This window comes from Protopterus annectens, chromosome 9.part0, assembly GCF_019279795.1.
Source record: "Protopterus annectens isolate FY-2018-M chromosome 9.part0, PAN1.0, whole genome shotgun sequence".
Taxonomy (NCBI): Eukaryota; Metazoa; Chordata; order Ceratodontiformes; family Protopteridae; genus Protopterus; species Protopterus annectens.
Window position 1 is genome coordinate 926,951,751 of NC_056743.1, and position 15,577 is coordinate 926,967,327.

Here is a 15,577-nt window from a genome sequence, read left to right on the forward strand (position 1 = left end):
CCATCCCTATGGGGGAGACACCGAGAGACGCACTTGTTCACGATTGGCCCACAGGACTTCTCTATGTCTCTCCCCCCTTTCCCCTGATACCCAAAGTCATTCAGAAAGCAAAAATGGTTGGGAAGCAGGCTGATTCTCATTGCTCCATATTGGCCTCATCAGATTTGGTTCCCCTTCTTCTGGCCTCACCTACAGGAGTAACAGTGGGTTCTGGACCCAGTTCCAGACCTTCTGACCCATATGTCAGGAACACTTCATTCTGCTCTCCAAACCCTGAATTTGACAGCATGGCTGCTCCACTTCCAAACTTATTCAGGCTTCAAGACTTGACACCAGCAGTAAAACATATTTTGGTGTCTTCTCACAAGGCTTCTACCAGGAAGTTATATTCTAGTAAATGGAAGAGTTTCTCCTACTGGGCAAAAGCAAGAAACATTGATCCCTTTTCTGCCCCAATTAGTTCAATTTTAGAATTTCTTGCAGAACTTTTCCAGCAAGATTCCGTAGTAACTACAATTAGAGTTCAATTAGCTGCAATGTCAAATTTTCACATTGGTGAATACACTCCTAACCTGATGTCACACAAATTGTGTAAAGCATTTTTAAAAGGCACTTGCTTATTAAGACCCCCCCTTTAAAGAACCTCTTCCACCATGCGATCTGAATTTTGTTCTGACGCATCTAACCTTACCTCCCTTTGAATCTTCATAATCATGTGATCTCAAATTTCTCTCTTGGAAAAATATATTCCTAGTAGCCATTACATCTGCAAGAAGAGTTTAGGAGTTCCAAGCTCTATCAATCAAGTCGCCATACTTGATCTTCCATAGGGATAAGAGTATCTCTACGAACTAATCCATCCTTTGTGCAAAACATTTGCTCCTAAACCAATTTGAATCAATCAGTTGAGCTCCCAGTGTTTTTTCTTAATTATAGCAACAAGGCAGAATACAAACTTCACCAATTGGATGTGCATAGGCAACTTACGTTTTATCTGCGTAGGACCAAAGATTTCAGGAAACAGATCAATTGTTCATCTCCTTTTCAGAAGCAAAAAAGGGTATGCCAGTTTCAAAAGTTATGGTTTCAAATTGCATTACCTTTATACATACCTCAAATAGCAAGAATTTACCTTTTAAAGTTAGAGGCCACTCCACTAGGGCTTTAGCAACATGCTCTGCCTACCTAGCCAGATTATCACTGGACAGTATTTGTGCTGCTGCTACGTGGGCAAGACTCCATACTTTTATTACTCATTACAAAGTTGATTTGGCCTCCTGGGATAGGGCTTCCTTTGGTTTCACTGTGCTCACAGGTATACTCCCGTGAGCCACCCAGGAAAATGGTGCTATGGACGCTGTCCCATCCACTAAGAATGAAGGCGAGATAGGACAACATAACATAAAGAAGTTATGTACTCAACATAACGTTCCATGTTTGTTGTCCATCTTGTCATTCATTCTTACGACCCTCCCACCTTTCCCCAGCCAAAGGCTCCTAGAGGACTTAGATGTGAGATCTTTCTTTCTTCTAAAGGAGTTCCTCTGAATTTTCTTGTTTTTTTCTATACCTGATGTTGCAGGACAATTGTGGGCACATTGTTATGATTAGCAGCAAACAAGAACTGGGGATTACACCACTGCATGATGGGATACCTATTCAGCCACGAGCCAAGTGAAAGACTTCGAGCTAGTGTGTTCGGCCGAGTCGGAGCAGAGGATCGGCTCTGAACCCATCTAGTAAGAATGAATAGCGAGATAGACAACAAACATGGAACATTATGGTGAGTACATAACTTTTTTTTTCAAACTGTAGGATGTTGAACTTTTCTTCTCACATTTTAAACACTACTGGGCAAGGGGGCAAAACATAAGTCCTGTATCTGGATGGTCATTAAAGAGCTGCTTCTCCATCCTTGCATTAGAAATGGATTCTCAACTGGCTGTTCTTCCTAATAAATGTACCAGATGCCTCTGCTCTACAGCACAGAGGAAACTGAATCCTCTTTATTCTTGCCATATGACTGGAGTACCCAAGACCCTTTAATTCTAGCTCAAAATCTGAGGAAAACTCAGGGATAGGATCACTTTTCTTTTGCTGCAATGAGGAAACTCCAAGATGAAGAGAACAGGGCTTCCCACTACAGTCAGGTTTGCTTTCTATGGGATCAAAAAACATTCCTCCACAAAGCACTTAGAATCAAAGAGCATCACAGCTGGGTACACACATAGTTGGATAATGGACAAAGTAATAGCATAATAGATGGCGGAGTGGCAGAAGGAGAAAAAGGCAATGAAAAAGGAGAGGAGAACCCAGGAGGAAAAACCTATTAAAACTAAAGTAATAAAAGGGCCTTAGACTTGGTTACAGAGAATATTTTTGGTCCCTTCAGGGACTTGCACATTTGCTCCTTTACCTGCATTCAACTGACCCATTCATTCCAAGGGGTGGTGGACCTATGGTCCATTTGTTCCTGTCCTGGAAACCCAATCATCTCTCCCTTCCCCAGTGAGAGTAAGGTAGCAGGGAGCACCCCCCCAGGCCATACCCTCTAGCATGTCTTCCAAGCTCTGCTACTCCTGTGTTTACAGGGGAAGCATGTCTCTGTGCACTGATTTCTCCTTGGCTAACAGTGTGGGCATATTGGCAAAGAGCCATTTCAGTAGTCTTCAACTCCACTTAATGTAATAAGTAGTATATGTCTGAGGTTTCACCCCTCTGGCAAGCCAAAGCCACCCCCCACTCCCCAAAAGATGGGCGAGCCAGCAGCAGCTTCTAACTCCCATCACCCCTGGCCTACTTCTATAGGCATGCGTGTCACTAAATGAACTCAGGTCATCTCTGCCACAGTCAAGGGCTTTACCCCTCTATGCCAAGGAGCTGGCTCTGATACAGTGATTCTTGTACCAAAGAGACAGACAAATCTGTATTCCAAGAGTGGATCCCAGACCTGAGAACCAAACTTAAGCTATGCTGCCAAAACAGTATCTTCAGAGACCTGACTAAAGCAAAAGTCTGAAAGCACACTACCTACTTCTAAAGAGGTTGCCAAAGGACAGGCTAAAATCAACCAAATTCAAGGACCACTGGCAGACAAACATGGGCCATATCAAACCCTAAACCTACTGGCCTCGATGGGATTGACCGTGTCACTACAATCTTACACATTCTGTCTGCATCCTTCACTCCAGATTCCATAAAAAGTTTTTCCATCTTCATCAATTCATGTGTTTTCTTAGGCAGCAGATGGCTTTAGTGTAATGACCAGCAGCCTGTAATCTAGAAAAGTCCTGAGATTTTTTGCTGTCCTAAACAAAGTTTTCTTGCCCAAAATTTTACTATGTTCACAACTTGATACATCATTTTCACAGAAACACAATAAGCAATGAAGATCATAATCGCTGGCTGAATATGAATCCAACAGTCTCATGTTTCTCTGTAGAAAACGAACGAACACACACACACACACACACACACACACACACACACACACACACACACACACACACACACACACACACACACACACACACACACACACACTCTGACATCCACCTGTGGCTAAGTCCAGTGCTGGAGCAATAATCCTTATGATGAACACTGGCTTTTCTAGCAATTGGTGGGCAGCAGCCCAGCTACTGTAATCTGAGAACAGGAAAAAAAATCAATAAATGATCTGTTCTTCTACACACCAGAACCAACCGGTCTGTCTGCATGGGTTGTAATGATGCTCATTCTGAGGAAAGAGAAACATAAATCTACAAATATGACTCAAAAAATCTTAAAGGCTTTACTGAATTCTAAATTGTGAAGCTATCCAAAAGAAAAGCCCATATTTCAGATAAACTGGATTCCACTGCACCAGCACAGTATACACACTGGTCAACAGTAAGGAGATGCAAGTAAAAGCAAGTCAGTTCAAATGCCATCCATTTCAAATACACAGTGAAGCTCAATGGTCCTAGCACAGACCTCTCTGGCACACTTGCAGAGATGTTTCCAGGCTATGATAATGTTTTCAGCATCTTGACTTTAAAGCTTCTACCTACAACTAGATGAGAATATGCCAAAAATGTTTCTGCAAGTAAAGATCCACAATGTCAAAATCCTTTGTGAGATCAACAAAAATAACTCCAGTAAGTTGCTCCCATGTAACTGAGAATGAACCAACTTGCTGGCAGAGGGCAGTAACTGCACTTTTATACTACCTAAAGCTAAGATGACATCAGCAGAGTCACAAGTTCATAACTGACAATTGTACCTATGAAACAACCAGCTATGCATGGCTTTGGATAGGCATGGAAGGAATGAGATTGGCCTGCACTGCACAACAGCTACAGAAAACTGTTATTTTAGTCAGTGCTATAACAACACCCTTTTAAATGGGTAAAAACAGTTTTTGCAACAAAGCTGAAAACTACATAAGCAGTCGTATTATATGCAATAAGCAGTTTTATAAGTCACAGGAAAAAAACTAAATGCAGTCATCATTCAATGTCCAAGTAATTGCTCCAAAAATTAAACATCTAATGCCTGAGGGCTCCAAGCAATGAAGAATGACAACAGCAAACAACTTGAGTTTTTTGGTTATTTTAACCGGGTCATCAAGGATACTTCTACTGCCATAAATATGGGCAAAGTGCCATGTACTACTTAGAGTCATACCTCTCAACTATACAAATTTCTGCAGAATGTCCAGATTTTTGCCTCACATTTTTGGTGCGTTTTTCATAAAACTGTGGTTTTCTGGCAAATCATTAAAGACTGACATCAAAAATACTGACAGACATTTGAGTTTCAGACTTCATACCGTTCAGAAAATTCATGCTAATGGAAACCCTGTCATTCTATGTATTTTCTAAGTTTGCAAGGCCAACATTTAAAATGTGTCCCTATTTTTGGGCCTTTATCCCCCCATTATTTATGGCTTTGTCCAGATTTCTTGCAGTAAGACATTGAGAGGTATGCTTAGTGTGTCTTTAGCCAGGACTGCTAATGTAATAGGCACTCTATGAATTAGCTTGCCTACACTTCTTTATTTACTTGTTTGGATTTGTTAAGCGGGGCACAGTATGCATCCAAACTGACCAATTTCAGTCTCAGCCATGAGAAAATACAGAAAAAATGCTTGTGGAAAACACAGAGCTATTAACACAAAGTCATTAAATGAGTAGCTACAAAGAGGCTTTTAAAAGAATAGACATAAATGAACATATCAAGTGAAGGGCTCAAACAATTTCTAGAAGAACTGATGATGTTAAACAAAAAATTAACATAAAGCAATTTACTTACAAGTTTAGTTAAAAAAAGAAAAAGTGGGAGATGAGCGGATTAGGTTGAGATACGACTATAAAATTATACATGATTTCAGAATTGTTACATTAACAGCCCACACATTAAGCTACACTTCTAATAATATGTAATGTGTTACTAAACAAAAAATAAACTTAATTTTTTGCCTAGCACATACTGTTAAGTGAGGAATTGTGAAGGCAGCTATAACACACACGAACAGATGTCTCAATTACACAATGTTAAAACCTTCAACAAGTCATTTATTACACCAAAATTCCTTTGCAATACATGAAAACAAGTAGATGTCATGTAATCAAGGGAAAATTCCAAATGCATGACAAACAAAATATAAATAAAGAGATAAAAAAGAAATTACAGTTGTGTGAGTAAACTCACCATAACAGCAGATGTTTGAACAGGATCACTTAGCAGTATTCATGACATATGTAATTAGCAAATGGTTGACATTACCCAACTGTCTTGAATTTCAGAGCTCTGCAAACATCTTGGGGCAGAATAGCTCCTCTCCAATGCAGGAATGCATGATTGTGTCCTAGTTAAAAGGGGCAGTCAGCCTGTGCAACTGTTTTGCAGCAAAGATATGAGGGATATACCCTGAAAAGGGAAGAACCACCCTCCTGATTTCTTTTTAGGACTGTAGCCTTACTGCAAACGAGGACAGGCAATAATCTCTAGCAGAGAGTCCCAAACTACAATCTCTGGACAGTTCAAACCATGGAGTGTATGAGGAGATATGTGGGTGGTAATAAGACTTCTTTTACTCCTCTTCTTCAACTACAAGACTGTTTATACAAAATCAAGAAGACAAAAATAGGGGGAAGGCGAGTGGGAGCTAACAATGCCACTGTGATCCTATTCAGTCATCTAGTGCAATGCTTGCTTGGAGACTGGCTTGCCTAGTTTTCCTAGAACAAAAGACAAAAACAATTTTTCTATTTGTTTTACATTCTCAGGTTCTGTCAACATATTACCAAAGTTGTTTGTGGATGTCCAGCAAGTACAAAATGCTATTCCCTCTATTTTCTGGATTAGGAAAAAACTTCAGAGAAGGAATAGTTCTAAGGCTTACTCTGTCCCTAAGAAAGACCATGAAATGCTCCCTGCACACAGGGCCTGACATTCAGAGATCCTCCTTGCTAATGGCCAAATAAAGAACTATTTTCCAGGGTAAGTATTTGAGCACATCAGTGGTTGCTTCCATGAATGGGTCCAAGGTCCTTATTTGAGGTTCCAAGGTGGAGGGGCTGCCTTCCTTGTAGAAAAGAGATGCAAACCAAACCCCCTGTCCTCTTAAGAAACTGATTCACAAACAAGCAGTTCATCAGGATTGGATCAACAGAAAGTCATGTGAAGACACCCAGCATAAGTGCTTCAAATGAAGAACATGAAAACGTTTTGCAAAAAGATCAGAGAGGTAAAATGTACCAGTGGTAGGCTTGCTTCCTTGGGTTCTGGTTAATTCTTGCTGCACCAAATGCAGAATCTTCTCCACTTTGTCAGATATGACGTCTTTGTATTAAGTTTCCTGGCTTCCTACAATACTTTAAGCACATATTCAGAAAATAAGCATTTGAGGAAATGAGTGTCAAATCATCCATGCTGTAAGTCTGAAGGCCTAAACGTTTGGGTGCACAGCTAACGCAATTTCTGTGTCAGCAGGTGTGTGTGTGTGTGTGGGGGGGTTCTTCCCCAGACTAGGAGAGTTAGTTTACCTGGTCTAGAATGGAGACTGGCAAAATTATCCTGGAACTTCGGATTCCTATCTTTTGCAAAATCCTGGGTAGCAAAGGGTCCAATGAGGTATTAGTTTCACAGGTAGTTCCTAGGCTTGCAGTCCAGGAGACCACTGAATAGCCTATCCCATATTCCCAGGTGCCCCGAAGCACAACCTGGTTAAATAACTTGTTCAAGGTCGCATAGCAGGCAAATGATAGTGGACGGAATCAAACCATGTACATGAACCATAGCTAACAGCTTTAACTCTCTGCACCAACTGGTATGTGCAAGAGAAAAGGCCATTCCACAGGAAAGAAAGTACCAACTACTCATACTTTTCATGCATGGAGATATAGTACAGAACTTTTGGAAATGATAGTTGTCTGTGGAGGCAAACAGAACACCCATTTTTCAGTTAAGCCTTTCCAATGTGACTATACAGATGTTACCCAAAGTTGCTAGCCAGCATTTTGCTGGGATATCTACTGTGCTGTCGAGTTCAGAAAGTATAAAGGACAACCTAAAGACTCCTTTAAGGTAGTGAAGTTAATTGCTAGGCCTCCATTGCTAGTCTGCAGGGAAAGGTACAAGTACCTACCCCCCCATTTATGTACCACATGACTGTGGTACTGTCTGCTGTTAACAGAAGGAATGCTGTTTTTCAAACTATCTCAACGTTTTAACAGCCAGAGTTATAGCCACCATTTCCTTGACACTAATGTATAGCTTCTTCTGTACAGGAATCTACTGAATCTGTACCTCAATACTGTTGACATATGCTCCTCTACCAAGCCATACTTCAGACAACTATTGTCAGGTGCCTAGGAGAGTGAAAAGGCATCCTCCACATTTACCCCCAGATCCGAGAAAAATAGCATGCAAATTCTTTCTGGAAATATGGAGGAACAGTTAGCTCCTTCTTTAGCGATTATGTGCTGGTCACACTGAGTCTTCAAATACCACTGTATTTTCTGCATATGAAAAGTTGCTAGAAGCACAATAAAGATGCCAGATACCATAAACTCCAGGCTCTAAGGAACCCCATTTCTGCCTAGATGTAAGAAAATTCTCTAGGCTGGTCACTGTTTTACACAGACAGGAAGACCCTGGATAACACAGTGTATAGGATGACTCCCAGACAGACACTATGTGCTGGGGAACTTCAGAAGATAAAAAGAGAAAACCCCACGTTCTGCACAAAAATAAGTGGTAACTGGAGCTTTACCTGCAACTCCTCCTTGAACTAAGCCTACAGCATAGCAGTCATGAAGGTATGGACGTACATGTTCCCCAGAAAAGTTATCACTGGAGCCAAGCATTTCATAAATACCCTGGGCACAGTAAAGAGACGAAAGGACAAGGATGTATACCTGAAGTAGGAGTCCCCTTGCCCTGAACCTGATATGTCATGTGCTCACTACAGGCCAAGACTGACCATGAAATCTCCATGCCTCAGAAAGTGAAAGAGAAACTGCAGAGTGAACATCTAAAACTCTGGTACTAATGAAAGGTGGATTTTGAACTGTATTCAGTAATCTGGAGAGAAGATGTCTCTAAGGCCCACATATCTATGATAATCTTCAAATGATTTTCTATGAAAATGGACAATGGCCTTCTAGGAGGAGAGGTGAAAGGGTTTGATTAGCTAAGGTGGGCCAAGGAGAAAGAGGGGACTATATGCCCTGTCAAAAGACATTGTGGAATTACTGCCTGAAGGCCTCCCAGACTTCCCTTTTCTTATCCTGTCACTTTTGCTTTTTAAAGTTTTCTTCTTTCTCTCTGGTCTACCATCTGCAGAAAGGTCACTGTTTGGATAAATGGCGCCAAATGGATCTGGCAACAGGTGGACGGAAAAGTTGTCTGACAGTTTCAATTGCCTTTAATTTTTCTTCCAGCTTTTGAAAAGTTACCAAGTTGGAAAGTGTAAATAAAAAGGTAAATAGATACTCCCCCAAACAATCTCCTCAAAATGGACACCTCCTAATATCAAATATTGTGGGCACTGTCCTACCAACTGCATCAACATCATTATACCTCCACTTAATAAATGCTATGTCCACCTCCTAAGCCATATGAGCCAAACAAGAAATCTGAACTTTCTGAAGGTAACTTGTCTCACTTAAGACTGTTGCCTTGGTATTTCACCCTGAATATCTGACAACTGATAACCTCAAAGCTGGTTAATGTAGACTCTTTACAGTACATATACACTGGTGCCCAGGGCTAACTGGATGTGACTCACAGTATCTCAGGGAATCTTTGACACTGGTTCTTATAGATAAGGCTATGTCTGCTGGACTCAATAAAAACTGCTGGCTTTCCTGGGGGTTCAGAGATTTCAAGTCTTGCTCCAAGAATGCTGCCAAGAAAACATCTTCAAAAACATCAAAAACTATGGGTGCTATAGCAGGCTGAGATTCACCCAAGGCTATCAGGTCCAAACAGGTGTGCCAAACAGTCAGACCTTAAGGCCAAACACAATGCCAGACACACTCGTCATTGGTGACTCCATAGTCAGACACACTGACGTCCTGCTCACCAGATTGAGTAAGGAGAAGGTCACAATAAGCTGCCTATCGGGCGCTAGAATCCGCCACATAACGCAAGCACTCAGGTCACTCAACTGCAGGTACAAGTATGACTCAGTCATTGTCCATGCTGGTGTGAATGACCTGAGACGTACCTCCCTGGACTACATGAAAAGAGACATAGAGGAGCTCTCTGATTATGTAGCCCAGGCAGGTATGACCCTGACCTTGAGCAGTATCCTACCTTCACCAAGAATGATGCCACAATACGAAGACAAGGTGATCAGCTTTAATAATTGGCTTAAACTATGGTGTCATTCAAAGGGGATCCAATGTCTGTCTGCCTGGGATGACATGCTGGACAAGCCACGCTGCTTCGCAAGGGACGGCTTGCACCTGTCACCCCTGGGCTTCCGGATTTTGGCAAAGGGTCTTGCCACCCCCATTGTGCCTTTTTTAGGCAGGGCTCAAATTCTAAACCTACCACCCTAGAACACAAAAAAGGAAAAAAACTAAGGGTAATGCTGCTCAATGTCAGAAGTCTCAACCTCAAGATGCACGCACTCGAAGCCCTTCTCAGTATGGAGAACATCGATGTCTGTGCTGTGACTGAAACCTGGTTCAAGGCTCCTGAGAGCACTCCGGCACTATCAGGTTTTGCCTCATATCATGCGTTCCGGCCCCAAAATCCAGACAACACCAAGAAAGGAGGGGGGGGTGTCCATATTCATCAAGGACACCCTCACCTCAAGGTTGGTGGCAACGCACGATGCATCGGAAACCATCCAGGTGCAATTAACCGTAGGCAAGACTGCTCTGCAGTTTGTAGCCTGTTACAGGCCATCCTCTCAAACTCAGGAACCTCACACAGCTTTCCTGAAAACACTGGAGGGGATAAATATATCTCCAAACACCATCATACTGGGTGATTTCAACTATCCAAATATAGACTGGGATCACTACTCAAGCCCCAACACTCTAGCCCAAAGGTTCCTAGAGTTTATAAACTAAAATGCCATGGAACAATTGGTCACCATCCCCACAAGAGGAGAAAACATACTGGATCTCATCATCACAAATATGGGGTCACAATGTTCAACACCAGAGGTATACCCATCATTGGAGAGATCAGATCATAAACTAATCTCACTGGAAGTCCACATCCCGCCCCCACCCCAGATAAAAAAGACCACAGTGAAGAACTTCTCAAAAGCCGACTTCACACTCCTAAAGACTGGTGTGGTCTCTTTCAAGGCCCCCGAGCCAGCGGAAACCATTACTCAAACCACTGAATCACTTACAAATGCCTTCTACCAGCACCTCCAGGACTGCATGGATCAGGCAATCCCAAACAAAACAAAGACTCTTTGTACCAAAGGCAAGCGTCCAGTCTGGTGGACCCCAGCCATAAACAAGCTTTACAACAAAAGGAAAAAGCTACTACAAGATAGAGCAAAATCCGTAAAAGGGAAGACGCCCTTGATCATTATAAGTAAAAAAAATGAGATCTCTCATAAAAGCTTCCAAGGCAAATTTTGAGAGAAAAATCGCTAAGGACTCAAAAGACAATCATAAGGCCTTTTTTAGCTATGTTAGAAACCTGGGAGGAAACTCCCAGATATGCTCAGAATTAGTGCAAAATGATGTAAAAATCACGGAACCTACAGACATTGCCAACATACTGGCTGACAGGTTCAGTGCAAATTTCTCCCCTCCCCCCCAAAAGGAGAGATATCTATACCAGAGGACTGTAGTCCCCCAAACATCTCAAATGCTCAGGTGAGAACTGCTCTCTCCAAGGCGAAAAACACAGCATCCATGGGACCAGATGGTGTCCCTGGTTGTGTGCTCCACGAACTCAATGAGGAATTAAACCCGCAGTTAGGGCAACTGCTTAATCTTAGTCTCACCTCAGGATACGTACCCAAGGAGTGGCGTACGGCAACGGTGGTCCCACTTCACAAAGGAGGTGCCTCCACCGACCCCGGAAACTACCATCCCATCAGCTTGACAAGCCTGGTCTGCAAAGCTATGGAGAGGATCATAATGGAACTCATAAATAAAGACATAGGGGACTTACAGACGTTGGATCCAACCCAGTTTGGCTTTGTCAAGGGCAGATCATGCCTTTTAAACTTGGTTGACTTTTTCGAAACAGTCACCAAGGCCATTGACGAGGGCAAGGCAGTCCACACAGCCTACCTTGACCTGGCAAAGGCTTTCGACACAATACCCCACTCGGGTATCATTGAAAATCTCACCAGCTTAAATGTAAACCCATGCGTCACAAGATGGGTTGCAAACTGGCTAAGTGACAGAACCCACAGGGTCAGAGTTGCTGGCGCCATGTCAGACTCCAAGCCTGTCACAAGTGTTGTGCCACAGGGCTCAGTCCTGGGCCCACTCTTGTTTGGCATCTACTTTTCAGAAGTACAGGCAAACACAGGAGGATTATGGCTGACAAAGTTTGCAGATGACTGCAAACTGGGCACCATAGTTGAAAACCCATCTGACACAGACATCCTTCAGAAGGGTCTCATAGAAATGGATAACTGGTGCCAGAGCCATGGCCTAAAGTTAAACGCCAAAAAATGCATAGGCATTCCCTTCGGGAAAAACAAGGTTACCCCTAGTTACCATACAGGTGGCAATCTACTAAGCACAGAAGAGGTTATCAGGGATCTGGGGACCCAGGTTGACAGTAACCTTTCGTTTGACACTCACGTTGCCAAAGTAGTTAGGAAGACCTTCTACAATGCCCACCTGATCATGAAGGGATTCACATCTAGATCAAGGGAGGTCATTGTTCCCCTGTACTCATCACTCATCAGACCAATGATTGAGTACAATGCCCCATTCGGAATGTATCTGACCCGACACCTGCAGCAATTGGAAAGGCCCCAAAAGTTCCTCACTAAAAGGATAAAGGGTCTCAAAAATATGTCTTATGCTGCCCGACTGAAAAAACTCCAACTCTATTCAGTCGCTTACCGACTGCTCAGAGGAGACCTGTGCCTGACATACAAGGCCATGTCCAACCCGGAATTAATGAACATGCTTCACCTCAGAAAATCTAAATCCATCAGAACTACAAGGGCAAGAGACTTAAACCTCGACACGGCTATTAATAGGATGTGCTGGAGGGACAGATTCATCACCCAGAGACTCCCTATGCTGTGGAACAAAATCCCGGTTCATGTGAGGCAGAGCACCTCGCTGGCCTTGTTCAAGAGAAATCTTGACCAATGGATGGGAGATCGCAGGTATACCCCAGGGATAACCTCAGTGTCACTGCTTGACAGAGGCACAGTAAAATAAGGGGCATAGTTTCCTTCAAACTAAAGGGGTGGCGAAAGCCACAAAACTCTGGGCTAGGCTTATAAATGACCTAGGGCAGATAGCCTAGTATAAACCTATGAACCTAAGTATACTTATTTTTTTTTTGTGTTGGACATATCCCCAGACTCTCATAAAATATTCCTTCATAAGACAGATCTTCAGTGAAAATGGTGTCCTCTCAAGAGTCATATCCAGTGTATATTCTAAATATTCTTCATCTTCTAAGGAAGGATCTGATCCTCTGAGTGGGGATGGTCTCTTTTTTCTTTTCATGGGCTTCACACCTGAAGTGGAGGGCTAGATGCAGGTCTGTTGCAAGCTTTGCACACAGTATAAAAAACTCTGACAAATTTTGCAAATCTAACATGGTAAGGACAAAATGCGGCACAAAAGTTTGGAGGGTGTAAAGCCTATGGATAAGGTGGATGTATGACAGTCATAAATTTGAACATTTGAGTTAATAGACTGGTAAGGTATCAACATTTTTGCCATGTGTGCCTTCATAAAAAAAGTGCCTCTGATCCTTTAACCTATTCCCAAGGTGAGCATCATGCACAACAAGGGTCAGAACAGCCAATTTACAGTTGTCTTAACAGCATATACAATATCTCATTTCAAGGTCCTGCACAAAATACTGCTGTTCTGTGCTTCTCTAGACTCAATCAATCCCCCCATGCATTGCAATCTTCTTTGTTCTCTGCAACAAAATAACTCATTATGGCATGTCCAGTCTCCACAGCTGGAAAATAGAGATCTATCCTCAAGCCACAAAAGAACCAGAATGTAAGAAGTCCAAAGAGGACATGCTGCAGGAAAATATACTAAACAAAAAAAAAGAAAAAAGGAAATTGAATACTCAGAAAGACTGTGATGAAATGATGACAGCTGTGTTTAAAGAGAACAGTACTACTAAAAAGCAAATACTTTACTTACCTGGGTGAAGGCACACAGAGAGCAGATGGCCAATCTGACAGAAGTGGTTCACTCGTCAATGGCATGGGAGTAACTGAGAGCGGCATAAGGTCCTGGTTCCAATCCAGGTGTGGAAAACTATCCACTATACATGGTAATGCAAACTCAAGCTCTCTGGAGTAGTCATTGAAACTAATGTTAGGCGAGTCAGCCCATAAGTGAACACAGCCTTCAGAGTCCCCAAACACCAGTGCCTGTTTGCTGGAGGATACATCAAATGCCATCACCAACTGCCCAACTGAGTTCATGTGAAAGATGTCAAAGATGTCTGCTGGGTTGGCAAGACCTGTAGGCTCACAGAACTGACACTGCCCTGTAAACCAAAACATAATTATTTGAGTCAAGGCTCTTTTCATTCATTCCATTTTAACCATCACAATGACTAAATTGAACTGTACAGACTAACTACCTTTCCAAACTTCTTCACTGCCACTGTACTTGATTCTTGGAAAGAAAGGCTGACTGTTTAGATGTGCATACAGTATCCTCATTACTTAGATGACAGTACCACCACTATAAAATATAAATATCAAGCTCTCACTTATTCGGGTAGGGGACAGTACCAATTTTTGTTGCACAAAAGTCACTTATATTGACCATAATGTGCTCTAAAGATGTAAGATGCATTTTAGTACAGACAAATAAGGTATCCAATATCAAGAAGGTGACAAATAAAAGTCAGGATTTTACAAAAACAATCTCTGTACAGTAAAGGCCATTTGGGACTAAAGAGTACATTTCTAAAATGTATGAAGATTTGGGAAATAACACGGTTACTACTTCAGAAAGGATGGATGGTATACATGGAAAGAGTGAAGCAGAGAGTAAGAGAACAAGTGAGTGAAACTAATCAATATAATCATCGGAAAAACAGCATGTCCCAGTGCTAACAATGATAACAGAAGGTGAAACACATTATATAACAATGGGATGACAGCTGCCAGAGGGCACTGGGTGCTACAGAGTGACACACAGGGTGAAAGGAAGCTGAAGCTTACTTCGGTGACACACACATATGATAAAGCAGAACTAGTGATTACAATCATATAATGGGAAATAATGGATATCTATCACTTAAGAGGGCTGACGGTCTACAAAAACAGAGAAAAATAAAAAAGGACACTACATATATCTGTGAGATTATTTTCCATTTTTTCTATTAGAACTTCCTATCAAATTTTCTGACAGCTACCTGCTTCCTATATATATACACAAATATATACATATACACACACACACAAATATATATATATATATATATATACACACACACACAAATGTGTGTGTATATATATATATATATATATATATATATATATATATATATATATATACACACACAAAAAAATATATATATATATATATATATACACACAAATATATATATATATATATATATATATATATATATATATATACACACACAAATATATACATATATATATATATATATATATATACACACACAAATATATACATATATATATTTATTTTTATTTATTTTTTATTTTATTTTACATTTGCTAACCAGGATAGTCTGACTGGATGTGAGTTCATTTACAGCGGAGGCCCAGGGAGAAAAGCTCCAAATTATTAAACATAAGCGAAAGATGTATACTGTGGCAATGGTTTACATTATTTAAGATTAATATTAAACAAAGATAAGCATACTTACGCACACCTTATTTAGCAATACAGATCAACAA

The 15,577-nt window shown here is 41.4% G+C and overlaps 1 protein-coding gene across 1 annotated transcript in view; it reads right to left on the minus strand.

Moving 5' to 3' along the window:
- Nucleotides 1-15,577, minus strand: part of PAN2 (poly(A) specific ribonuclease subunit PAN2) — a 1,212,755-nt gene that overhangs the window by 831,241 nt on the left and 365,937 nt on the right. The window contains exon 7 of the mRNA XM_044083667.1: nucleotides 13,833-14,184. Coding sequence (XP_043939602.1) covers nucleotides 13,833-14,184 — 352 coding nt within the window. The remainder of the gene's footprint in view (nucleotides 1-13,832; nucleotides 14,185-15,577) is intronic.